Source organism: Saccostrea echinata, unplaced genomic scaffold, assembly GCF_033153115.1.
Source record: "Saccostrea echinata isolate AGI-Se365-2 ecotype Australia unplaced genomic scaffold, CSIRO_AGI_Sech_v1 ptg000002l, whole genome shotgun sequence".
NCBI lineage: Eukaryota > Metazoa > Mollusca > Bivalvia > Ostreida > Ostreidae > Saccostrea > Saccostrea echinata.
This window is the reverse complement of record NW_026889751.1, coordinates 11,325,498-11,352,481: the sequence shown is the minus strand read 5'-3', so window position 1 is coordinate 11,352,481 and position 26,984 is coordinate 11,325,498. Positions and strand designations below refer to the sequence as shown.

At 33.9% G+C, this 26,984-nt stretch overlaps 2 protein-coding genes across 3 annotated transcripts; one reads left to right on the top strand and one right to left on the bottom strand.

Moving 5' to 3' along the window:
- LOC133172450 (rab3 GTPase-activating protein non-catalytic subunit-like) lies at positions 1-15,241 on the top strand. 2 transcript variants are annotated; one of them, XM_061307343.1, is made up of 34 exons: positions 1-157; positions 309-494; positions 723-807; positions 1,062-1,109; positions 1,323-1,398; positions 1,680-1,781; positions 2,026-2,125; positions 2,327-2,428; positions 2,723-2,871; positions 2,976-3,055; positions 3,396-3,479; positions 4,211-4,350; positions 4,634-4,761; positions 5,130-5,329; positions 5,434-5,516; positions 5,825-5,889; positions 6,568-6,658; positions 7,731-7,864; positions 7,970-8,222; positions 8,381-8,478; positions 8,736-8,832; positions 9,208-9,368; positions 9,641-9,860; positions 10,068-10,223; positions 10,458-10,564; positions 10,915-10,981; positions 11,215-11,285; positions 11,400-11,435; positions 11,634-11,708; positions 11,851-12,063; positions 13,328-13,363; positions 13,505-13,726; positions 14,530-14,688; positions 14,786-15,241. In XM_061307343.1, the coding sequence occupies exons 1-34, from the start codon at positions 49-51 to the stop codon at positions 14,927-14,929; spliced, it is 4,077 nt and encodes a 1,358-aa protein (XP_061163327.1). In that variant the 5' UTR covers positions 1-48; the 3' UTR covers positions 14,930-15,241. The 2 variants fall into 2 exon arrangements, with proteins under 2 accessions (XP_061163327.1, XP_061163319.1); XM_061307335.1 differs by having other exon boundaries at positions 13,274-13,363; positions 14,786-15,240.
- LOC133172465 (isoleucine--tRNA ligase, mitochondrial-like) lies at positions 15,160-26,761 on the bottom strand. Its single transcript, XM_061307355.1, has 22 exons — positions 26,562-26,761; positions 25,329-25,451; positions 24,885-25,038; positions 24,220-24,371; positions 24,001-24,050; positions 23,549-23,661; positions 23,189-23,276; positions 22,899-23,014; positions 22,603-22,793; positions 22,346-22,436; positions 21,635-21,780; positions 21,016-21,173; positions 20,820-20,922; positions 20,621-20,714; positions 20,396-20,501; positions 19,595-19,697; positions 18,956-19,078; positions 18,308-18,439; positions 17,779-17,882; positions 17,538-17,680; positions 17,241-17,428; positions 15,160-17,019 (listed from the first exon to the last, which is right to left on the bottom strand). Exons 1-22 carry the CDS (start codon positions 26,757-26,759, stop codon positions 16,633-16,635), a joined length of 3,063 nt encoding a protein of 1,020 aa, XP_061163339.1. The 5' UTR covers positions 26,760-26,761; the 3' UTR covers positions 15,160-16,632.
- Between the last annotated feature and the right edge of the window lie 223 nt (positions 26,762-26,984).

Sequence of the window (26,984 nt, the reverse complement as noted above, 5' to 3'; positions counted from 1 at the left end):
AACGTAAACATGACTGACGTGGGATGAAGCTCCTACAATGATTTAACAATGTCTTGCCAGCTGAATATATTTGCTGATTTTCATGATATAAATGGAGTTAAGAACTTTCTCTTTCCCGAACTAAAGTCTGAACTACGAGATGCTGAAGAAAATTCGGGTAAAAATCACTCAAATTTCAAAGCTCTGAATGTATAATAAAAGATGATTCCTATAGCTAGCAAACCTGTCACAGATTGATAAATTTTGACTTATCACTAGCATAATAGTTTAAATTAGGCCTATTTACTTACTGGTACTTCTTTGTACAGAGAATGAGAACTGGGATGAAGATTGGGGATCATGGGATGAGCAGGGAGAGGAGGCAATCCCAGAGAAAAGGGAGGCACCAGAATCAGATGACAAACTCCAATGGCTGCAGGAATGTGTATTCTCACTGTCCCCAGCAAATGATATTATGGCAATAGCTTACAATGACAAATGTGTTTTGTTGTCACGTATGTACTGTAAACACAACAAGGTGATATTTTATATTGCAGACGGCACATATTTTGACCATTATATATTGTGTAAAATAAGGTTTTTTTTTTCAAAGGATAGCATAATAATGTACATGTAGATATGTTATATGACAGCTTTAAGATTTATAGGGTGAAGAACTTATTACTAAACACTTGACTGACCACAAGTTATAAGATTCATATATATAATGTTATATGTTACAGAGAAGTTTAATAATGGAGGGAGTAATTCTGGCATGGATACTAAATTCAAGACTGTGTGGGAAGGTAGCTTACGACAAGAAGAAGGGTGAGTTTATCAACAAGAGTGAACTGATTAATTTCTATATTAATAGTGGTATCTATAAATTTTGTTAGTTTTAATCTTTTATACTAAGTGCCAAAGATTTGAAATGTTTTTGCCAATGGATAACTATTGCTATACCTAAATATGTTTCACTTTGGAAATACTGTGTACAGTTTTTCTTGTACTCTGCATGAATGAAGTGATTCCTTTAAACAAGTCTAAAAGAGATTAAAATTTTTCTGAATCTGCTTTTGTAGAGAAAAGATAACAGCAATGATGTGTCTTCCACTGGCTTCACAGAAAAGGTATATTCCACATAAATAATATTTAATAACATATATAACTTACAATATGAATGCATTTTGATGACTTAAAAATTAATTCTAAAAATAAATTTGAAGAAAAGTTTTAAAAAGCACATCAAGTATGTTCTTTTAGATGCCAGTGGCAAATGTTTCATTCCCAAATGAATTTTGAGCATATTCAAGTTGTTGTAAGTTTCTGTTCTGACATTGAAGGAGTATGCAGGGTGGCCCGGACTGGACTTGTGTCATTGTTGGCTTCTCTTCTGGCTACATCAGATTTTATACAGAGGTTAGTTAGATTTTTATTTAACAAAAATCCTTTTCAGTCAATGTAATGATAAAAAAAAAAAAAAACATGATGGAAAAGGATTATTTATCAAAAGTATGTGTATATACTGAAAAGGATTTTTGATTAAAAAATCAAATTGTGTAGCCTTCTTACAGATTCTTCTGCATTAGTTTTGAACAACTGGTTTGCACAGTTTAAAAATTGGTTTTTCTATAACTTAATTATTGATCAGGTTTATCAATCTTTGACCGAAGTGGGATATGGTATTTTTTTCCTTCCAGACAGGGACCTTGTTGCTATCACAGTTATTACACAGTGAACCAGTTCAAAGGTTAAAGTGTAGAACCTATGAACCACCACGTTACCTTGGTGATACAGAACAGGTATATTGCATTGTACAACTCGGGGACAAATAATACTATGTCCAAAATATTTGAATGTTTCTAGAATGATTCTGGACATCGTGTGCAGTACTAGATTCCAATTTTGTTATTTGATGCTGTTCACAATTTGAACTTAATAACAAATTGTTATTTGATACTGGTCAGTATTTGTATAATGATACTTAATTGTTATTGAATACTGCATAATATTTGGTATTGATAATTAATTGTTACCTTTCTTTAGCATGAAGAGCTGCTCATTCTGTTTAAGAGAGCCGTGGTTACCATTGATGGATTCAGCTTATTTCAGTCCCTGCGAGCTTGTAGAAACCAAGTGGCAAGAGGTCAGAATAGTTCTTCATATTATTCTAGTTTGAATAGGCAATATGATAGCAACCATGAAAATCTTTTAAATTCTTTACCTTAGAAGTTCATCAGTGTACAATCAGCTATTCTTGTCTAAAAAAAAAGTGAGAGAATTTAAAATTTACAATGTATATAGACCTAGAACATCCGTTTTATTTACATGTTTGACCTGATTACAGCTACAGCCAGTGGGTCTGAGCCCGTGTTACAAGCTCCACCATTAGCATACAAAAAGTGGGCATTACAAGATCAGGAGAAAATCCTGGATTTATGTAGTTGTGGTGAGTTGAGGATGTCTCCACTAGGTAAAAGGCAAAAATAAATTACCTTCATTCTATGGTATTCAGTATTTGTTTAATTTTAGGAATTTTAAAATTTTGATAAATCTAATAATTTCATGTAAAAAAAATTTTTAATGTTTTTTATGATCATATTGCATATTTATATTATCTTATTTGTTTTTTCTTTTTTTTTTTTTTGGGGGGGGGGGGGGGGGGGTTAGCAAATTGAGTAGCTTTTGATTGAAAATACAGTGTATTTATCTACAGATGTTTATATCTCATATTCTTACAAAGGTGTGAACACTCCCAATCCATTTGACCAAATAAGAACAGCAGCCATGATAGGGGGATCCTCTGCTTACATAAGACCAACCCCACCAGCTGCAGGTCTCTTTATTTCCTCAGGAGTGGGTCCATATGTGGGATTTTTTTATGCTGTTGAGGTATGTGTACACACACATTTAATAAGAACATAACAGACTGCTACACTGAAATTTTACAGCAATTGAAGAAATCAGCTCTTAAAATGCAATCTGATGTTTATTAGGGCAGTACTCAGCCAATATTGTCAGATGTTGCATATGCAGTTGCACATAAACTAAAGTCAGCCATTATGTCTGCTGCAAGGTAGGTTATTATACATGTATATATTTCGAGTACAATGTAAATATGTTAAAGAGAAAGTTGTAACATTTAACATGGAAGTTCTGCCAGGTTTTTTTTAAATCATTTTCTCTTCTTCCCCATGGGCCAATTAAATGAGCAAAGAGAAGGATATACTATATTAATTTTGTTAGGAGAAGAAAGACTTTTAGTAATTTTAAGACTTAAGAATCTCTAACTTCTTATGCAAATAATACACTTGTTCAAGTACATATACTAGGTCAAAATCCTCCTACAATACAGTTAAATCAGCTTATAACAGATTTATTTACCCATATCTCAAATATTGTTTTGGTAATTAAAGTGGATGGTTAGGATTTGGAAGCAAGAACAAAGAAGAAGAGAAACAGAGACCAAAGATTGAGCCTTCCACTCCATTACCTCATAGGTAAGTTATGCATGCATGTCTGCCCCTGTTACAAATGAGGATAGCTACATGTCTGCTCCTGTTGCAAATAAGATATGCTACATGTGTGCCCTGTTACAAAAGAGGTAAACTACTTGTCTGCCCTATAACAAATGAGGTAAGCTACATGTCTGCCCTGTTACAAATGAGGATAGCTACATGTCTGCTCCTGTTGCAAATAAAATATGCTATATGTGTGCCCTGTTACAAAAGAGGTAAGCTACATGTCTACCCTGTTACAAATGATGTAAGCTACATGTCTACCCTGTTACAAATGAGGTAAGCTACATGTTCACTACTTGCAAGGAGTAGCATAGCTAAAAAGTTAGTTGGTTCAAATCAGTTGCCTGCTGTACATGTTTATATACACATTGTATTTCTAATGCTTAATTTACACAGTGTTGTAATACTATTTCTACTCTGATAGGTAAATTGAATATAATTCTAACTACATATAGGAATGTCAGTAATTTATGAGTAAATTCAATAAAACATTGATATTAATGACTGCAAAATAAAAATTGAAAAAAAGGTACTTGATTGTTAGCTGATAAAATAATAAATTAAAGCAGAGAATATACATTTTTTTAAAGGGGGGGGGGGGTCATAAGATAAGTTCTTTCTAACTATTTTCAAATCTGTAATTTAACTTGAAGTTCTTTTAGAATAGTTACCAGAATTAAATCATTTATGTGAATTTTTTGGGGGTACAGATTTGGATTGCCAGACAAGAGAAGACAGGGAGATAATATTTACCTATCACCAAACAATAACTATGTCGCTACAACAGACAGCTTTGGTCGGGTCATATTGGTGGATGTGGAGCGTGGAACAGCCGTCAGAATGTGGAAAGGTACAAAGATAATGATCCATGTAACATTTCACTTGCTGTGAATTATCTGGAAAATGTTTCATGAGTTGTTAAAATTAGGATCTTACGTGACTATACTATGAGATTATACTGTACAACAAAAAACTTTTTTGCCTGTAACGTGCAATTTTCTTGAGTACATATAACTCAAACTATAAGGACTTGAAATTTTTCTTCTAACTATATTTGTCTCTCTGTTGGTTTCTCATTTTATTTGCCCATATAAATGTGTGCTCCCATATAACTGTGTGCTCCCTCTTTGTAGGTTACCGTGATGCTCAGTTGGGATGGGTTCAAGTCAAGGAAGATGTTCACCATGGGAACAAAGACAACGACAAAGAACGAATAGCTCAGTTCTTAATTATTTATGCTCCTAGAAGGGGGATTTTGGAGGTAATTTTGCAGGATTATAATATCACCTTGTATCTGATAAAGAAGTTACTTGTAAACGTATATACACCTTTACAAGAGTAATAAAGATGTCATCTGATATTGCTTTCAAAAATTCACGTATCTTGTGCAAAAAAAATCTAGGAATACTGTTAACCAACTATTGTTCACCTTTGTTTCTGATTTATTAGCTTTAAATCCTCCCATACCTGTTAATTTTTGGGAATGAGAAAACAGTCTTCATTAATGAACTATTAAATAATTTCTTTGCTACAAGAAAAATTCATGAGTTAAATAAAGTCGCAAAACTCTTGCTTGGGAATAAAAGTTGGTTTACAATATATTAGGTCTGGTTTTCTTGTTACATGTAGGTATGGACTGCAGCCAGTGGTCCAAGAGTAGCAGCATTCAATGTCCCCAAGCAGTGTCGACTGATCAGTCCTGGCTATGGAATGATGGGATTGAACAATGTGACCTGTAAAGGGGTCAAGGGCAAAATGTTCCAGTGTGCTATTATTGAACCCTCAGGGATCATTAAGTCACTAGATATTCCATTTCACTTAGCTCTGAGGTGAATCTGAAATCTTTTAGTATTTTACCTACAGTAAAAAGTTGGAACACAATTAAATAAACTTATTTTAGTTTTTTGAAACAAAAATTATTTCTGTTAATTAGTGACAAGAACAGCAAGAGAGCCAGAGACCTCCATCTTTTGAAGAAATTAAAACAACTTCTGAAGGACAGTAAAGTGGAGTCAAGTAAGTGTGCTATCAAAGATGTATCATCTCTCAAAGTGGAAATCATATTAAATGACAGAATTACCAATTTGTAATCTAACCCTATTTGTGCACATGAATATTTTTGCAAAATTGTGCAATTTTTTTTAAAAACATTTCCAAGTGAAGAATTATATATTCATACATGACAAAGAGCTCTCAAAACTGATTAAATTATGGGTCAATATAATGCATTCTAGGATAGATTTTCAATGACAGGTAAATTTGATTTTGAAAGTTGGAGAAGAAGTCTTTATACATGTACTGTACATGTGTTTGTGATTGAACAGGTGAGCTGCAGTCTGATGTCATCCAATTACTTCAGGACATGAGGATATCTGACATCTCTCAGCAGGTAAGTTAGGATTTGAGGATATCTGATATCTCTCAGCAGGTAAGTTAGGATATGAGGATATCTGATATCTCTCAGCAGGTGAGTTAGGATATTAGGATATCTGATATCTCTCAGCAGGTAAGTTAGGATATGAGGATATCTGATATCTCTCAGTGGGTAAGTTAGGATATGAAGATAACTGATATCTCTCAGCAGGTAAGTTAGGATATGAGGATATCTGACATCTCTCAGTGGGTGAGTTAGGATATTAGGATATCTGATATCTCTCAGTGGGTGAGTTAGGATATGAGGATATCTTTAATCTCTCAACAGGTGAGTTAGGATATTAGGATATCTGATATCTCTCAGCAGGTAAGTTAGGATATGAGGATATCTGACATCTCTCAGTGGGTGAGTTAGGATATTAGGATATCTGACATCTCTCAGTGGGTGAGTTAGGATATTAGGATATCTGATATCTCTCAGCAGGTGAGTTAGGATATGAGGATATCTGACATCTCTCAGTGGGTGAGTTATCTGACATCTCTCAACAGATGAGTTAATAACATGAGCATATCTGTCATCTCTCAGTAGATGAGTTATAACATGGGGATATCTGACATCTCTTAGCAGGTGTATTGTTAGGATATAAGCAAGTGATAATTTGTTCAGTGTAAAAAATTTTTATTGTCATTTCAGGGTGTAGAGAGAGTGTTGTCCACGAAGTACCTGTCCTCACAATTCATGCAGGAAGTTCTCAAGTCCTGTGTCACTCACATCACAAACAGAGGTAGTTGTCAAAATTCTTCTCAACATAAATCATATTGATTAATGCTTTACTCAACTTATTTTCTTTGAATTTTAATGCAAGTAAGGCACTGTAGCATAAGATTTTTTTAACCAAAGCTTTCCCATCTGAATTTATTTGTTGGTAATTACTGTAGTTTTAATATACAGAATGACAGTCTTTAAAGTTTATTAAAGGTTGTTTAATTTATCACTCATATAGCTTGTTAAATGCAAGGTCTTAGAACTAGAGATACATTTTTAGCTCTACAGTGGTCAGAGACCAAAAGAGCTTATGCTTTAGTAAGGTGTCCACCATGCCTCTGTCCATCTTTCAATTTTTCTAACACTACTCTTCTTACAGTAAATAAGAGATGGTACACAAGTAGACTATACTAAGATACATAATTCTATATATTTGTTTTTAGATTTCAACAAACAATGTTGCTATGGTTACTACAGTTTTGGTCAGATTTCAATGAGACTTGTTATACAAGTAGAGCATAATAAGATACATCATTCTGTTTATCGGTTTTTGAAATTTTAGTGAAATTCTTTCAAAACGCTACTCATCTTGCATTTTTTGTTAGATTTCAATAAGACTTTGTACACATGTAAACTATACTAAAATACATAATTTTGATTTGTCTATTTTGTTAACAATAAACAGTGTCACTATGGTTACTAAAAGTGGAAGTACATGTATTTGTAATTCTTGTAAAATGCAACTCCTCCTACATTTTAATTCCGATTTTAATAAGACTTGATACACAAGAAGACTGTACTTAGATGAATAATTTGATTGCGACAATCAAGGTTGCCATGTATTACTATAAATAGAAATTTCTGTGAATTTTTTTTTCAAAACATTACTTTTCCTAGTTTTATTTGGGTTTCAATTAGACTTGATACACAAGTAGAATATACTAGGTACATGTACAACTTTCTTTATTCTATGTACACACCAGTAGAACTACAGTCTCATCAGAGACTTCTGGTTTTGATTGAGACTTCTTTCTGTGTACGAGCAAGGAACTCAGATGAGCATTGTGACCTATACTTTTTTCATCTTACAGGCCAGGACAGCCAGGACATCAATAGTAAATTACTGGTTCGTTTTTGTCAGACACAGACAGATCTTTTACAGATGTACGACAAAATTACAGAGAGTCCAATTCAGTCTGAGACAACAGACAGGGATATTACTGAGGTGTAAAGATATAATAATCAGATATCTCAAAGTTTTTTCTATCCCATCAGATGTGAGATAATGAGGTTTGACTGTTTTGCTAATCGAGCCTAATTGTATTTGAAGGTTTTGATGGAGAACCTTCACATCACAAACTCAGAGAGCACACACATTGTAAATCAGATGAATACTGACAAGCCTCAGAGTGATACAGATCAAGAGGTCAGAAGAGTCAGATTTGACATTCCAGATTTCTTTCATCCTAGTGACTTCCTCAGCTGTTTTCAGTTCCAGCCACATTTGTCAGCACAAGATTCCATGAAAGAAAAATTAATAACAGTGTCTGACAATATTTCACAGGAAACGAAAGTTGGACTGGGTAATTATTCAACTTCAATAATTGATTTCTCTGCTTACATTTTAATTGCCCTTGTCTATTTCTTTTTCACATTCCTCTTTTTAGAAAAATGATTGTTATAATATAATTATGGTTGTTTTATACATGTATTTAGTAAAATGAGAATGTGCTTTCTGCAGGTAAATTTATGTACTCTCAATGCACAAGCTCTAAAGGATCAACAGATACTCTGTCGTCTGTAATACAGAATTGCAGCATATCACCCAATCTCTTACTAGTAAGTGGGATTCTTATGTAGCATATCACTGGGTGATCTATATGTACTATTGCAATGTGATTTTAATACAATAACCTATCACCTGTTTTCTTACTGGTTGGTATTGGAAATTTAATGTACAGTGTACAAGTACCTGGCTGACTTAGTTATTACTCTGGGGAGAAACTCTGATCAAGTTATGCAAATGGTACAATTGCTATTTTTATATTTAAAAACTAATTCTTTGTTATTTTTCATTTAATAATTCTTAACATCAGGACTTGCTGGTACTTTACTGGTTGTCAGAAGAACAAAGAATGCTACAAATGATCCCAAACCTTCATCATATTCTCAAAGTTCTTGTTTCCCTCACAGGTATGATGTTTGATAAAATGTTTCAGACTGATAAGTGTAATAATTGTAAAATAAACCCGAGTGCTCTAAACTGACTTTTCAGTTTATTGATTATGGATCCTTAATTTGTTATTCATTTGCGGCTGTCCATATTTGTTATTAAAGCTCCTCTTAGTTCCTCAATTAGGCTGAAAATTAACCAGATTAAAAGCATAAATTGAAAATAAATGAAAACAAAATTTTTATTCAAAGATAATAGTATTTTGAAGAGTTAATGTTCCTGGTTGAGGTGTGTATGGTAAATTAACTTTCTGTTTTCATTGCTCCTATCATTAATCAAGAATCATTCATATTAAATATAAATCTAATTCAAGCAACATTTGTACTTATGTTTAGACAAGAGCAATGTCCTAGCAAAGCCTAACAAGCCTGCTATTTGGTGGAAGAAGATCCGATACTCATGTGCCCACAACTCTAATGTACAGGCTGCCTACATACTGGCTCTAGTGTGCCGGTCACTGTGTGTACAAATAATTGAGAATCAGTCCAAGGGAAAGGTAAGGTCATGAGCTAACTTAAGGTTCATGGACCCTCTGATAAGAGAGATAACTCTCACTGGGATATCATTATTTCCATAAAAATTGTCAAAATTTTGCACTGCAAGGTATGCTGAAATTGTTAATTTTTGAATTAATTTGGATTTCTTTTGAAAAATCATTATCATTCAAGCAAAATTTATGTGAGTGGACAAAGGGGTGATGAACCTTAAACATTATTGATTAGTTCTGACAAGTTCTGTTATACTCTTTGATTGGCTGTATCTATTTAGGACCCTGATGCTGACACCGAAGTTAAGGAAGAGAGGCCCTCAGAGGGAGAAGAGAGGTCCGCAGAAGGAGGAGAAAGTTCTCCCAATCATGATGTCGAGGAGTGGAATCTGTTAGTTAAACAATTAGAGGATGTTCTAGCTCTGAAAAATCTTCTTAGTTTTGGGAAAGTGGACCACAGCACAGAGGTGTCGGTCTCCAAGATATTGGAGGGAGGACGGGGTTAGTTCAAGTGAAATAGAGAAAATCAACAACAAAAAAATACATATGCAACATATCAGTCATTATTTTATACATGTATAGGTATTTTTACAAGAATTACAAAACAAGTGTGTGGAGGTTATGTATTGCATAGATAGTGTTTGAACAAATAATAAATTGTTTTGCATAGATAGTGTTATGTACAAATAATTAATCATTTCTGTACAGGGTCAATATCTGAGGCTGTGGCCTACTTGATAGCCAGCATGGAGCTGCATCCTGGGGATTTATACGACACTAGTATCATGGACAGCACAGAGAGAATGGAGATTGGTACAGATTCAGAAAATTCTACTCAAAGTACAGCTGTTAAAAAATTACAAGGTATATGTTTTGTATGCAAGTAAATTCTGTATGTACATGTATATAATGTAGATTCAGTACTTGAACTTAGGTTTCATTTGGGACCAAGTGATGAACTTTATCACATAAAACTTTGTCTGATAAAGGGACACTGTTGATTTTTTTTTTTTTTGGGGGGGGGGGGGGGTTGGCCCAGGGACCTCCTTTTTTTGTTATGATGACCCCTTTATAGCTGTAAATTACTATACATTTCAGGTTATCTGATAGAGTTACAAAAGAGGTTACCCCACAGTCTGGAAAATGAAGTGTTATTGTGTAACTGCTGCTGGGAGAATGCTATCATCTGGTTCAAAGATTTAGATGTAAGTTCTGATAAACACTTGATAAGCTTACATTGTTTTTAATTATCAAAATTAATGGGGATTTACATTTCAGGAATTTTATGGGCATCCTTATCCACAAATAATTTACCACCTCATGCAATAATAAAATTGAGAATTTACATGTACATGGATATATAATATTCCTTTCAGTTTTTTTTTTTCAATGTACATGTATGCCCAACCAATTGTAATACATGTATAAACCAAATATCAAAAAAAAAAAGAAAGAAAGAAAGAAAATAATGATTTCATGATACTTCTTACATGTAGTTCCAAAATGTATAAACCCCACCCATAATAACATGCTTCTCATTATGACTCTATTGTAGAAAGTTCATCATTTGGGTTTTGCAATGGAATACTTGAAACTAGTCACCAATGCTGTATTAAGACATGGTGAGTATAAAAAAAATTCAAGCTTGAACTAATATCTATTTACCACTTATCATAGATGAGATGTACATCCCTATTATTTTCTCATATTCTTGATTCATACATGTAGCATAAAAGCACTTCTGCAGAGTAGTTTGCCTGATTTTGAACTAATTTTAGAATTTTTGAGAATTGTTCAAATTAGAATAGTTTCTAAAATTTCTCAAAGATTAATGTATTTTATGTGTTTTTGCTAGGAGTTGCCTCCATGTTGTGGCATCGCTTTGTGATGAAGAAATTCCAGGCTTTAGCTCAGCTAATGGAGAAGGTAAATATGTTATTGTAAACAAGTATGTTTATACATGCAGGTAGTAAGAGTCAGTGTGGCTAAATATACCTCAATTCTTATATATGTACATAATTCTTTCATATAAATTTTCAGGTTGGGAAAGTTCCAAAAGACAGACTCTGCAGAAAGGTAAAAATTATGAAATACAGTAAAACTTCTGAAAACCAACCAATTATAAAGAATATGGCCAGTTTATATAGGTAGCTGGTTTACAGAGAAATGAATGAGGTTTTGTAAGTTATGTCCCTTTTCATGCCACATTTCATGGGGACCAGTTTGGAGAAGTTTCACTGTAATTAATGGTCATCTTTTTCTTTTTCTGCACAGGAAGTTGGTATGGGGGAATCTTTCATGCCTGCATTTGCTGAGTACTCAGTTGATCTCATTCAGGTGCTCCGAGAGGTATGCAATATTTTGATTATACATCTACATGTATTTCTATGAAATTCTGAAAAAAAAATATTTTAAGAACTGAAGACAACAAGTTTATCCCTTGAACTTTAAAATGGAGGAAATGGATGCAGACTTTCTTTTTTATTCCTAGGCAAACTGCGAGATGAATGAGGTTCCAGTGTTTAACATAGAGCCAGTTTGGCAAATGGTTAGGGGGCCATCATCTCTAGTAGAACAAGCCATTGAACAGAAGATGACAAACTATGGCCTGCTGTCCCATCACTATCACCTGGCAGTCATCATGTCTGCTGTTCTTACATTCAACATGAAGTCAGCCAAGGTTCTCTCACTGTTTGACTCGAAGGTAAGAAACAAATACAAGAGGCCCATGGGCCACAGTGCTCACCTGAGTAACTTTGGCCTTGCAGTTTTTACCTGATTTCTCCTCCTCTCCCCCCTGTAGTACGAATTGTGGCCCAGCCCTACCGCCAGGGGTCATGATTTGAACAATTTAGAATCTACACTACCCCAGAATGCTTCCACATAAGTTTCAACTTTTCTGGCCCAGTGGTTCTTGAGAAGAAGATTTTTAAAATTTTTACTATATATTTCAATGTAAAACTTGGATTCCCTATTGTGGCCCTGCCCTACCCCCAGGGGTCATGATTTGAACAATTTAGAATCTACACTACCCCAGGATGCTTCCCCAAAAGTTTCAGCTTTTCTGGCCCAGTGGTTCTTGAGAAGAAGATTTTCAAAGATTTTTAGTATGTATTTCAATGTAAAACTTGGATTCCCTATTGTGGCCCTTCCCTACCCCCAGGGGTCATGATTTGAACAATTTAGAATCTACACTACCCCAGGATGCTTCCCCAAAAGTTTCAGCCTTTCTGGCCCAGTGGTTCTTGAGAAGAAGATTTTCAAAGACTTTTACTATATATTTCAATGTAAAACTTGGATTCCCTATTGTGGCCCTGTCCTACCCCCAGGGGTCATGATTTGAACAATTTAGAATCTACACTACCCCAGGATGCTTCCACATAAGTTTCAGCTTTTCTGGCCCAGTGGTTCTTAAGAAGAAGATTTTTAAAGATTTTTACTACATATTTCAATGTAAAACTCAGATTCCCTATTGTGGCCCCGCCCTACCCCCAGGGGTCATGATTTGAACAATTTAGAATCTACACTACCGCACCCAATTTTTGTATTTTTTTGATTATCTCCCCTTTGAAAGGGACTTGGCCCTTCATTTTAAGAATTTAAACTCCCATTCACCCAAGGATGCTTTGTACCAAGTTTGGTTAAAATTGGTCCAGTGGTTCTTGAGAAGAAGTCGAAAATGTGAAAAGTTTACAGACAGACGGATGGACGGACGACGGACAATGGGTGATCAGAAAAGCTCACTTGAGCTAAAAAGGTATAAGATGTTGATTGTTACTTAAATTTTGGATCCATGCATATGGTCATATTTGTGTTAAAATACTTATGTGTACCAGTAAAAAAACTAAATGTCACATTTTGACATAGTTAACAGAAAAATTTACATTTGTTCGAGTTTTATTGGTCTCTTCCAGGGAAAGCATGCGTTTTTTATTGATTTTACCCAGCATCCTTTGCTTCCTTCACAGAATGTTGACTCTTCTCTGTCATCCAATCGCAAAGAGGTCAGTATATAAAAAACCTACAGTCCCCTCCGGTTTCACCGGTAGGGGACTTAATAACTCTGTGTATAGGGTGTGCATTCCTTTATCTTTATATTGTATTCTCTTTCCACATTTTTAATAATATTTATTTTCAATTTTTAGTTCTTAGCCAGAATTCTTACATATGCTGTGAGCACACTTGATTCGTCTCAAGCTTCCCCTAGTCATAATCTGCATCAAGTTTCCAAAAAGGATGCTGCTGCTACAAAATGGCCGACTCTTGTTCTAGAGATTGCCAAGGATTTTGGTCTTGATTTAGATTTCTTCAAACGTCAGCATGTGATAGAGTTGTATTCTAGTGGACATGATAAAAAGGCGGAAGAGGTACTTGTATATTCCAAAAGAAAAAAGTTGTAAGCTTTGCGAGTCAAACGCTGAAGTGAGGTTTTCTAAGTTTGTTTGTCCTAAAAGTTTGAAGATTTTGTCTGTCTTGTATTGTCTTTTAACCTTTTACATTTTCAACTTCTTGTGAAAAAACAACTGCGTCAATTTCAATTAAACTTGGCACAAAGCATCCCTCAGTAAAAGGGATTCAAATTTCTTTAATGAAGTGTTAGGTGTATAGTTGACCTTTTTAAAGTATTTTAAAACCAAAAGTTAGGAGAGGAGGCACATTGTAGATGACAGGGATTTAGAAACTTTATGGCTTTATTTAAATATATCAGGTACTTATTGGCTTTGAATCATCAAACTTTGTCAGTTGATGCATCTTGGGTAATCAAAGTATGTCATCTGAAAATTAGGTCACTGTGACTTACTTTTGAAATTTTGTGGTTAAAATTTTAAAAATATTTTAGGTATTAATTGGCTTAGAATTATCAAACTTAGTTGATGCATCTTGGGTCCTCAGAGAATGACAAATGTTAAATAGGTCACCATGACCTACTCTCAGGTACTAATTGGCTTAGAATCATCTTGGGTTCTCAGAGTGTTTCATCTAAAATGTAGGTCATGATGACCTACTTTTGGAATTTCAAGGGTTTATCTAAATATACAGGATACTTAGAGGCTTCAAATAGATGTGATAGATTGTACAGTTTATCAGAAGAGCGATTCAAGGCCCTTTGGCCTCTTGTAAACAGTATCTCTTTGTCTAGTGCAATAAATTTGTTCATTAAAATTCGTAGGTACTACTGACAGTGAATGACCGTGAGTTCATGGGGTCACAACTGTTGTTGGTCGCTGGGAGACGAGTAGCCCATTATTTGTTGGAGAGTCATAAAATGGAGGGAGTGGAGCTGTTATCCAATGTGTCCCCCACTCTGTCGACATGGCTGCGTTCACTGGTAGGACAGTCTCTCTTGTTCTCATTGAATGTCATGTACATGTACAAGCAAATTCGAATAAAGAATTGTATATCTGTTTGAAATTTTTATTTAACAGGAACCTGGACATCTAAGAAAACCAGAAGCAGATGTAAAATCTATTGCTATGCTGGTCCATCATGTAGCCAACTATTTACCAGAGGGCACATCAGAATATGAACTTGCCATTTCTTTAGTAGACTTGGTGCAGTCTATGCATTAACTTATTTTGACATTTTAATATTAAATTTAAATTTAATTAGTTATTATTTAAAGTTAGAAAAATTTTGCTCTGATTGTTGTATCTGAAACATTTATTTTGATTGCAAGTTGTTGCTTCCAGCTGAACTCAGACTTTTGCATAATATAGATTCATACAATTAAATGGAAATTAACTACAATTTAATGAAAATAAATCAACCAGAAATAGATTTAAATATACCGTTCCTGTTGTTAAGATTTTTCCTTATTTAATTAAACAAACGAAAAAAACTGCTTTTTGCATGAACTGTTCTAGATATACATATACATGCAATTGTAACTCAATATTTTCTAAACAATAAAATTAACATGACAAAGTACCATTATGTACATTGTATTTAACTTTTTTTTATATAATATATAAACAAGATGTGTTTGTGAAACACTGATGCCCCGTATGGCAACTCGTAGCAAAGGTTAAACTTTCTCAAATGCAAATCAAATATGTTAGTACCCAAAGTAAGGTCTTGTCTCGAGGAATATACCTGTGAAATATGAAAACCCTAGCAGCAACCATTGAAAAGATATGAAAAAGGTAGAGTTTTTCAAAAGTAAGTCAAACATCAAGGTTTCAAATGGTCAAAATTAATGATGCACAAGGAAAGACCTTCTCACAAGAAATACATGTGAAATATGAAAGCCCTAGTGCCAACCGTTCAAAAGTTATGACCAAGTTTAAAATCTTTCAAAAGTAGGTCAAATTCCAAGGTCAAAGGGTCAAAGTTGTTGGTATCCAAAGTAAGGTCTTGTCACAAGGATTACATATGTGAAGTATGAAAGCCCTAGCACTAATCGTTCAACAGTTATGGCCAAGGTTAAAGTTTTACAAAAGTAGGTCAAACTCCACGGTCAAGGTCAAAGTTGTTGGTATCAGAAGGAAGGTCTTGTCACAAGGATTACATATACATGTGAAGTATGAAAGCTCTAGCACCAACCGTACAAGAGTTATGGCCAAGCTTAAAGTTTAGCAAAAGTAAGTCAAACATCAAGGTCAAAAGTCAAAGTTGTTGGTATCCAAAGGATGGCTTTGTTACAAGGATTATATGTGAAGTATGAAAGCCCTAGCACTAACCATTCACAAGTTATGGCTGAGGTTAAAGTTTTACAAAAGTAGGTCAAACTCCAAGGTCAAGGTCAAAGAGTCAAAGTTGTTGGTATCAGAATGAAGGTCTTGTTCCAAGGATTACACATGTGAAGTAAGAAAGCCCTAGCATGAACTGTTCAAAAGTTATGGCCAAGGTTAACATTTTTTCAAAAGTAGGTCAAACTCCAAGGTCAAAGGGTCAAAGTTGTTGGTATCCAAAGGACAAGGTTAAAGTCTGAAAAAATTAGCAAAACTGGGTCAATCTCCAAGGTCAAATGTTTAGTACACAAAGAAAGGTCTTGTCATAAGGAATACACATGTGAAATATGAAAGCCATAGCTCCAATCAATCAAAAGTTATGGGCAAGGTTAAAGTTTTCGCAGACAAACAGACACACAGACAGACGGACGGACAGGGCAAAAACTATATGCCCCCAAATCTTCAATTACAGGGGCATACAAATATGAATTTATGTGGCAGATCAGGAAAGTGACAAATATCTTTAAAATAAGACATCACTGATATAAGTTATAATGATTACTGATTAAAATATAATAAATTGATGTCATATTGTCATTATTTTACACTTTTAGACTGTCTTTACTGTGTGACAGTACATCAGAACACCTCTGACACAGGTTATTATTGTCTGCTGTATTTCTCCAACAACGCTCACACCTAGAGTAACGGGCCTTTGTCAGCACTACTGTAAATGAACACTTAGAATCTGAATGAACACCGTGTATAACCCTGGCTTCCTCTTGAGAACTCTGGGAGTCTGAGAGAACACTGTGTATAACCCTTGCATAGTCCATAGGTTTTATCTCCTCTGAATGAACACTGTGTATATCCCTGGCTTCCTCTGTAGGGTTGATCTCCTCTGAAGGAGAACTGATCAGTCTTGTCACTGCTGTCTGGAGTATTTCACAGAGGGGAGAATCAGTCAATGTCTCTGCCTGCTGAAGTTTCTGTATAAAAGGAGCAAAGTCAAGACTTTTGTTGGGGAGATCATGGAAATGAGTCATTTTTCATTTTTAATACTGTAAAGGGACCAGCCGATAAAAAATGCTGATTTTATTTTCAAGAAAAAAAATACTCTCAATTATTGATAATAATGGATAATAATGGATTTGGTTATGTCCCTGACTGGTATATGGAAGGATGAGTGTTGATCTGTGTACACATTTACCTGTAATTCTTTATACAGTGGATTTTCAGCTACCACAAGAACATCATAATTTCCAGGAGGTTCAGACACCAGGTTTTCATTTATATGATCTCTGATCACAAGGGCATTAGAAATCAACTCCTCAACAGCTGGGTTGTTCCAGTTTGGCTGCATGGTGTACCACTTGGTGTGAAACAATGGAGTTGTTTCTGTTCAATAAAACAAACCACAAATTTTTAAGATTTTGCTTCATAGAATATACATGTATTTACCAATTTATTCTGGGATGTAACGATGCTATAACTGATGATAACTTACTTTTCTCTGGATGAAATTTGTAGACCTCTTCAGCTAATGAAGGAAGGATAGGTGCGATTGACTTGGTTAGAGTCTCCAGTGTATGATATAACACAAACTGACAAGACTGGTGTCGGATGTCCTGAACATTATCACAGTATAACCTGTTAAACACCCAAGTCATATTACATCAGATGCTCTGGAATTTCAGTAAATGTGATAAAAAATGAGTTTCATGTACTCTGTAGACACTTTTTTTTACCTGTCTTTAGTAATGGTTATATAAAATTTGGAAAGGTCACTAAGAATTTTTTGGAGAAGTATCAAAACTCTTCCAAATTTAAATTCTTCATACATGGATGTGACCTGAAAATAAATTTAGTTTATAGTTACTTTCTGAAGCAATTTAGTAACATGCAATATCAAAGGATCACTTATAATGTGTGGAACAAAAGAAAGGGCCCATACAGATTACACTGGGTATCATCTTTTGAAAGAAAATGTATTAATTGATTTAAGACCATATTTCATTGTATCCAATGACATATATACATGTGCATGTATCATACATATCATATACATGTACATTGTAAAGGCTTTAAAGATAGCTGTTTTGCAAGCCATGCCTCATTCAGGATGGCGCCTGTACTATTTAAAATAGAAACTATCAACTCCTTCCTTTGTTCAAGTAATCCGAATTTAATAAAAAATAAATTTCTTTAAAAAAAATTACTTCTGTCCTTTATATATACATGTCCTTTATATATACATGTACTATATACTTTTGTTACCTGAGATCCGTATGTGTATAGAAGAGACAGCATGTACTGGTCCTGTGGGAGTAGATCATTGTAATTTATACTGTGTATGCTTGAATCAAATCTTTGTAGAGTGCCCAGTAGATAGCGTAACATCTTACGAATCTGGAGAAATCATTGTTCAAAAGGTATCAAAAAATTCATAACATTCTTCAACTACATCAGGTTAAAAATATTGTGATTTGCTTTTTATAACACTTGTTTGGATGAGAAGTTTTCAATATCAAATTCGAATCGATACACTCAACAAAGGAGCAGCTTTTACTTCGTATTGCTTTTTCTTGTCAAGTGGTTCTTTAAAGAGTCTTTAAAGAAGATTTTTAATAAATTACAAAACCCTAATTTTCACTATTTTGTTACAATTTTTTCCCCTTGATAAGGGGACATGCAACTCATTTGGGGAAAAAAAAAAAAAAATTGAATCCCCACCACCCAAGGATATTTGAGGAAAGTTTGATTGAAATTGTTCCAGTGGATTTTCATCAGAAGACAAAACGAGAGACAAACTTTGATCAGAAAAGTTCAGATGAGCTTAAAATCAGAAAAGGCATCAATCTATCAAATTCCCCTATAAAAATCTTATATGACTTGTATACCATCAAAGATTTGGAAACAACAGACCTGGAAGAGTTCCTGTTGGTGGATGTCCAGTATATTAGAGCCGATGGCTACTTTTGTTTGAAGACCAGAGTTGGCCACCCACAGTCTGAGAACATCAAGTCCGTACGGAATCCCTGTAGTCTTCTGCCAAAACAGTCAAACATATTACATTTACCATAATAATACAAATTTTAACTGTACATACATATACCGTTATGTACTTTTTCATTTTACAAACTGACAGATTCAGTTCAGAAAGTCCATTATATCACCATGTTAATCTTTGTATCAAGGCAAGCAGTGGATAATTCACATGATTTAAAGAATTCCTCAGGTTCTGTTCATCCCAGATAAAAAATCTCTCATATTCATTCCTCTTGCAATCAAGTATGTAGAGTACATGTAATTATCAGTTATACATGTAAAATGTAACGAAGCACAAATGTTTACTAGGAATATTACAAATGTATGCATTGGTTACATAAAAAAATTAAATATAAATGATAGGTCATTTAAACATACATTTTTAAATACAAAATAAGCCAAGGACCAGTATTAAACAGAATACTTTTGTGCACTAATTGTCTCTTAATTAATTGTTTCCTGACGTCAGCGTTTTTTAAAATCCCAGTAATTCATGTATTTGTGTTAGTGTCTTACACTGACTCCTTTGTTTATCTCCCCTGGATCTACCACATTCCCAACAGATTTTGCCATCTTGTGTCCCTCTTCATCTACAGCAAAACCATGGACAACCAACTTCCTGTGTAAGAAAGTACCAATGAACTACCGGTATATATCTGCCCCCAAAATGTATTACAATACTTGATGGAGAAACTCATAATTATATTCATATAAGCAGGGGAATACATGTGTTTGTAGATGTCAATTAATTAATCTTTGCAATAACTAAGATGTCATGATTTAGTATGACTTCAGAAACATGATTTTTAATGATTTTTTAAGAAATATATATGTGGATACAGGTGTATATTTATTAAGAAATACAGAGTGGTCTGCCCCGTTTTTATCTTGTAGATCAAATGACAATATCTTATATGAATATGAAATCTGGGCAAACTTTCACTTTCTGCTATAGATTTGTAGCAACTTTCTATACAAGGTGTACACGTTTGTACACATTTTGAAAAATTTGAAAATTCTATCATGAAGCAGGAATTTCCCATTACTAGATATAGCACCTAGTCATCTGAAAAGATTTAACACAGATACCAGTTCCATAAATGTTTTAAAACTGATGACTAAAATTTAACAAAACAAATAATACACACCAGTTATTAATGACCTACTCAGCTGATTCACTTTTTCATCAAATTTCATTGTCTAAGTAAAATTACTACAGCATTTCAATATCCATTTACAAATAATTTTCATCTACATTATCTGTCTCTATAACAGTAGATTTGATGGCTACATTCCAATGATTACTGCACTACCTACTTAAAAGGAGCCTTCCCTCTGTAGGCCACACTGGTGAGGAGGGAGGACTGGAACCATCCGCGGAACTGATCCAGGCCCTCCAGATACACATCAGCAACCTTGTCATCTATCAAATAAACATTCAGCTTCCAGAAAAACCTTGTCACTGCTAGGGTAGTTAAAAAATAGCCAAATACAATCAAATATGAGATTCAGTGCTACAGTAATGGTGCATTATTTATCTACCAGGGAGAACTGAAGCCCAGGATGTTCCGCTGTCGAACCAGATGTCTATGATGTCACTTCCTCTCCGATAAGAAGCAGCGCTCCCCAGACCACTCTACAAAAAACACAGAGTATGATACAGGGTTATCAAAATTCACTAAAAAATAGTGTTATCCTCACAGTGCTGTTGTCTTGAAAACCTTTGTGAAAATGCTTAAACCTTTGAGAGTATTTCCTCTGGTAACAGTTCTTCTGTACTCATATTCCACCAACAGTCTGAACCGTGCTTTGATATTAGATCCTGAACATGATTAAAAATCTCTCTGAAAGATTATAACATACAATCAACAAATGGACAGATTTGAATTCTAAATTTCCGGCGTCTCTTCTAAGACAATCTATGATATATTACTGACCTGTTTATTAAAATTTGGTCTGTGTCTCGATGATAGAACACAGGAATTGGAACCCCCCAAACTCGCTGTCGGGAAATACACCAGTACCTCCTTTTTAGCTGTGTATCCATGTTTTGTCGTAGTGAGTCAGGATATACCTCAACGTCTTTCATACATTCCTACAAGTCGGCAAGGAACATACATCATAAAACTCATGAAATAATTTTTAGTCAACAGAAACCTAAAAAAAGCTTCCCTTTCCACTTACTGTAAATCACTTTTTATTCACAAAAACATGATTTTCACATAATCATATGAGACCATCTGCTGGTGAAAAATTTCATTCTTGCATATTTTATTTTATTAAAGATTATTTAAAACAAGCAGCAAAATTCGTGAAATTTTTTCTTGCTTAAAAATACCAAACAGCTATCTCACAAAAATAACATAGCCCAGTTTGTATTATAGCATTGTGGAATTCAAATAAAAAAAAAAAATAACATAGCCCAAAAATTCGGTGATTTAGAGTATATTATGGTCAGAAAGAAATTTTGAATAAATAAACAAATAAATCAAAATCAACATAATTTTTTCTGAGATTTTTTCTGAGAAAGCCCTTTGAATAGATTTAGTGATTTACCAAGGCTTGATCCTGAAGTTTGCTCGTATCTATAAACCACTGTTTGCTCGCCCGTAAGATGACAGGCTTCTTAGTTCTCCAGTCAATGGGATAACTGTGTTTATAATCCTCTTGTAGTAGAATATAATCCTTTAGTAATGAAATAACTGAAAGTAAATCAGGTAAAAATTTACAAAATATTAAATTTTAGAATTTACAAAAATCTAAAATTTACAATCATAAAGCAGAGCCACTCTTCACGAGTATGAATAAAATTATGTATGTACAGTAGAACACTCTGATAGGATGAACAATTTTGATATTCCAGATAAAAAAGCATTATATCCTAAATGTTCATTTTATGTTTCAAAACTAGAGAAATGAGAATCATTAGCTGTATGAAATCATTTTATAGAGCATATTTACTGTAACTGTGTTTTACTACAGTAAAACACGCTTATGATGAAGTGCCAGGGATGGACAATTTAGTTTCATCATAAGCGTAATTTGTTATATCCATTAAGTTTACAATATATTTTAAAGTCACAGGGAATGGCAATCACTTCGCTACAAGTGTCAGTTCTTTATAAGCGTATTTTACTGTATATATCACGTTTTTTATGGAGAAAATATTTTATCTTTCAAATCAAGAATATTATTGAAAACAAAACTGTAAAAATCCTTCATAACATGAATTCAATAATGGATATAGGACAATTAGTACACATGTACCTGTATCTTCTGCATCAACATGAATCCTTTTTCCCTCTAAATGTGGGCCTGTTTCAGGGGTATACCTCCCAGCTTCATCAACCAGAGTGTCCTGAAATCATAAGACAGCCTTCAGACACAATCTAAAAAACAGCAAATATGTACAGGACATGTAACAGTAGAAACAGACAAGGGTAGATGGTCTTGTTAAAGATACTTTTTTTACAATGATGGGTGATCTGTGATAAAATAAGTTTTTAATATCAATGTGTACACACCACAGGAAGTCCATATTCCAGACCTTTCTGGAAATCCTCATGGCCATGAGCTGGGGCTGTATGAACCAATCCGGTGCCTACATCAGCAGTCACATGACCACCTTCCAAGAAAGGTAACACTTTTGCATCATGAGTTGGATTCATGATTTCTTTTAGAGGATTAATATATTTAAATTCTTTCATAGCAGTACCTATTTGAAAAGGAAAAAAATTTCATCATCATGTAAAATTCATTTTTTATGGAATCTGAAGAGAAATGCTCAATAAATCTATCCCAATACATGAGTGGTAAGTACCTTTAAATTCATTGATAATGTTTAACTTTTTATTTAGTAAAGAATGAAGTTGGTCCACAAATCCCTTTTCACAGATGTAAACCTCATTATTAACTGGATCTTGAACTAAACAATATCTAAAATAGAAATATTTATCATAAGTTACTGAAATACAATATAATATATGTTTCTACTAAAAACATTTCCTTCAATGTGGAGGTTCTAAAACAACATATAACACTATGCTTAAAAAATATATAATTACATTAAGCGAAAACAATATATTACATTAAGCTAAAACAATACATTACATTAAACCCGCTCCATAACAAATGGCTTCATTGGCCGGCAAGGTCCACGGTGTTGTGGTCCAAATCAAAGCAAAAACCTTGGTCTCATCTAAAGCGTTAAAATTGAAAATCATGAATGAGTTATTTTATTGAAAACCTGAAAAAAAAATACAAAAGATTCTCCCTTGAAGCCCCTTCCCCTGTTTATTCTTTCTTACATGTGGGGAAATTCCTATACTGTGGCCTGTAATTTACCTTTGAACACCCTCCCCCACCCTTTCAAGTTTATGCATATTCATGTACTAAACATGGAAATATCTAGTAATACTATGCTTTTTCAACTCATAATAAAACTCACACAAAATGTAGGCATGCACTCACCTCTCAAGGAAGAAAATCTGTTTAGAGAATCCACTACCACTGGGAATTTAACATATACAGCCTTACTAATGAAATCAGGGTTATATTCAAGTTCTGCTTCTGCTAAAGCCGTCCTTTAAAAAAATTTAAAAATTGTAAAATGAAAGTCAAAATGGAGACTGAATCAAGCATATAAATCATACAAAGACTATGCTTCTACATATGTATTGTGTACACCTTATGAAAGGTCATTGGGCACCTTATTATATTATATATATATTATAGATGTTGGAAACTTTTTCTTAGTCAGATTGTCAGTTATTTATTTGGGAGGGGGGGTTAAACCCTTGGTTATTCTTAAGTTCCTGCACATAGGCCATGCATTCTCTAAGTGCCTTGATGTGAACGAATCTGAATTTCCTACCGTAAGTTAATAGAGACCAAATAAATAGAGATAAAAAACAGAAACTTACCTGGATGATGGTGACCAATAAACAGGCATGTATCCTTGATATACAAGTCCCTTCATAAAACAAAAATGAAATCATTATAAGAAAAAGAAGGTTGACACATTACATAAATCATTTAGAGGAAAGACAGATATCATGTATAAACATGGAAAAATTGAATCCATCTTTTTTTTTCTAACCATGATAACAATCAAGAACTTGACAATTACAGCAAATCTCTACCTTCTCGAACATCCTATAGAAAACATCCAACTGTTTGGCTTCATATTGAGGGTCCATGGTCGTATAATACTGTCCCTCCCAATCAGCCATCACCCCATAGTCCTGAAAACCCTCCTTCTGTACTTGCAAAGAGTCTTCTGCAAAGGTCTTGGCTGAAAAAAGGTATTTATTTCTTTTTTATGCCATTTTAATATTGACATAACAATCAGAACACAAGAAATTAGATTCCTTCTATCAATTCATTATTTTTTGGTCTTGTCCTTGTTATAAATATAAAATTATGCTTGCTGTATAATGATATATTTTACAACATTATTTTTTTAATAAAGATTTTTAGATGCAATTTTTTTTCAAGATATATATTACAGCATCAGTTTTGACAAAGAAATTCAGATGCATTGCAATATATGAAGTGTGTGTACAAATGTAACTTATGGTTATTTACTTTCCTGCCCAGTACCTCATATTACTGTATACAGGGTTATTTTCACCCCATGTTATTTTTGCCCTTTCACACTTGTAAACAATTTTGCCCCATTTTAAATTTGCCCAGAAACAATTCTGTTTAAGAAATCATACTGTATTTTTTGAATTCGACCTGTTTTACATTCGCCCACCTGTGAGTAGGGCGAAAATTTCCCTGTATACCGTATAAGAAAACTTACAAACAGCTCTGATGGAGACATCTGTCATTTTCTGTTTCCTGTTTTTAGTCAAAGCTTTGAGTTCTATTGGTAAACCATGGCAATCCCAGCCTGGTACATAATGGATCTTGTATCCCCGCAGTAAATAGTAACGATTGATAATGTCTTTAAGAACCTAGAGAAAATAAGTAACATATTTCTGCACATCACAGAGAGATACAGATTTTTCATCATTAATGGGACTGTCCACTTGTTTTAATTGATATTATCAAATTACTGGTTACCGGTATCAATCATTAGCAATAAATATCCAAAAGTAATATATCTTTATGTTACCTAAACAGGTACACATAGAAAGTATTAGAATGTAAATGATTTATAATTTTCATAGAACTTTGATACTGATGACAACAGTTAAATAAAATGTGTAATCATATAGAATCAGTACATGTTAAAAATTCAAACCTTATTAATGGCATGACCAACATGTAACCTGCCATTTGCATACGGTGGGCCATCATGGAGAACAAACTGCTTCTGTCTGTCTTCATGTTGCTGCCACTTATACAGGTCACTTAATTCCAGTCTCTGATAATAATAATGCACATAATATATACTTTATACCTAGAACCAAAGGAAATTTTGATTGAAATCTATACACAATGTTCAATGAAATTTTGATGGATCTGCATAAATAAATTCTAAAACTCCCAATCCTCTATGTGCACATAGCAACATGATTGCTAAAGCATAGCAATGACTTACTTGAAAAGATTTAAAAAAAAAAAATTTTAATGCTATTTCTATGTCACAAAACAGCCATTTGATTCCTTATTGAACATCACTTTGCATCTGACATCATATTTTGGTCACTTACATAGCTCAGATTTTTTTGTTGGAAATATATGAGAAGTTCAGAATCTCCATTCCCAAACATGGGGAATTTGCAAAGTTAGAGAAAATTTCTATTTATCATAAACATTGTTTTGGGGAAAAAAAATATTACAAGACGTAGTAAACACAGGCTTCAGGAGTTAACTAAAAATTGAAACATCATTAGCAGTATGCAAAATGACACTTGAAAAGTGTACAATTTGCTAACATGAATCTTACCCGGGGAGAGGTGGAGAGGATAGCTAAGAACAGAGAAGAATGGAAATCACCTAGTCCTTGCCCTATGTGCCTCTGGGTGCAACAAGGACTAGGTTGGTAGGTAGGTAGAATTTGCTAATTGATTAAACAAATGAAACTGCACTGATCCTTATGGTTCCACTGTCTGACATAGTGTGTCACTTAAAGTATATTCTATTTTGCATATTTTAAGTGGGTATAAAGGAATGAAATATGTATTACATGTAGCAAACAATAATGTCAATCTTATGAAAGCAAAATTTAAATAATATTGCAAATAACAGGACAGACAAAAAAGTGTTTCGTACAATATGTGAATGTGATGTATGTACCATCCATACAATTTGAAAAAAAAAATGTCATGACATGATTAATCACTGTCAGAGGTAAGTAACTGTGACTTTGTGGCTATAAAAGTGGTGTCTATATAGGCTAGAGTACTTATTTATGAGCTGGCTTAATGCTTCGTCACTACAATGTTGATTGTAACCCTGAACAACTACAATGAACTTAGTAAGTATAGCTGTGCACTATTCTCACAACACAACATACCATAACAGAACATACCTTTTTGACAATGTCTTCATTCTTTTGCTTTTTCAGACTCAGAACAAATTCGGTCTTTGGGAGGTTAATGGTGTCTTTGTACTTCCCTCCTGGAGATTTAGTTTTCTTTACTTTATTATCGCTGTATAAACACGCCCGTAAGGAAAAGTAGTTATTCCAGTGTGGCTTTAAATGCTTCGATACACGGAGAAACACCATGTTTTTTTGTTAAATGACAAATTCACACGTCGTGTCCATGGACGCTGACATGTTACTATCTCGCAGAAAATGAAAACGAAAGTAAAGAAAAGGATAAAAATATTATTTTATTATGAAGTGTGTTTAGATTTTTACATTTATATACTTAATATTGATGGTTCCAACTTCACTAAAGATTTTTTTTTCTTTTTTTTCAAATGTTTTAATTTTAAGGTCAAGGTCGCA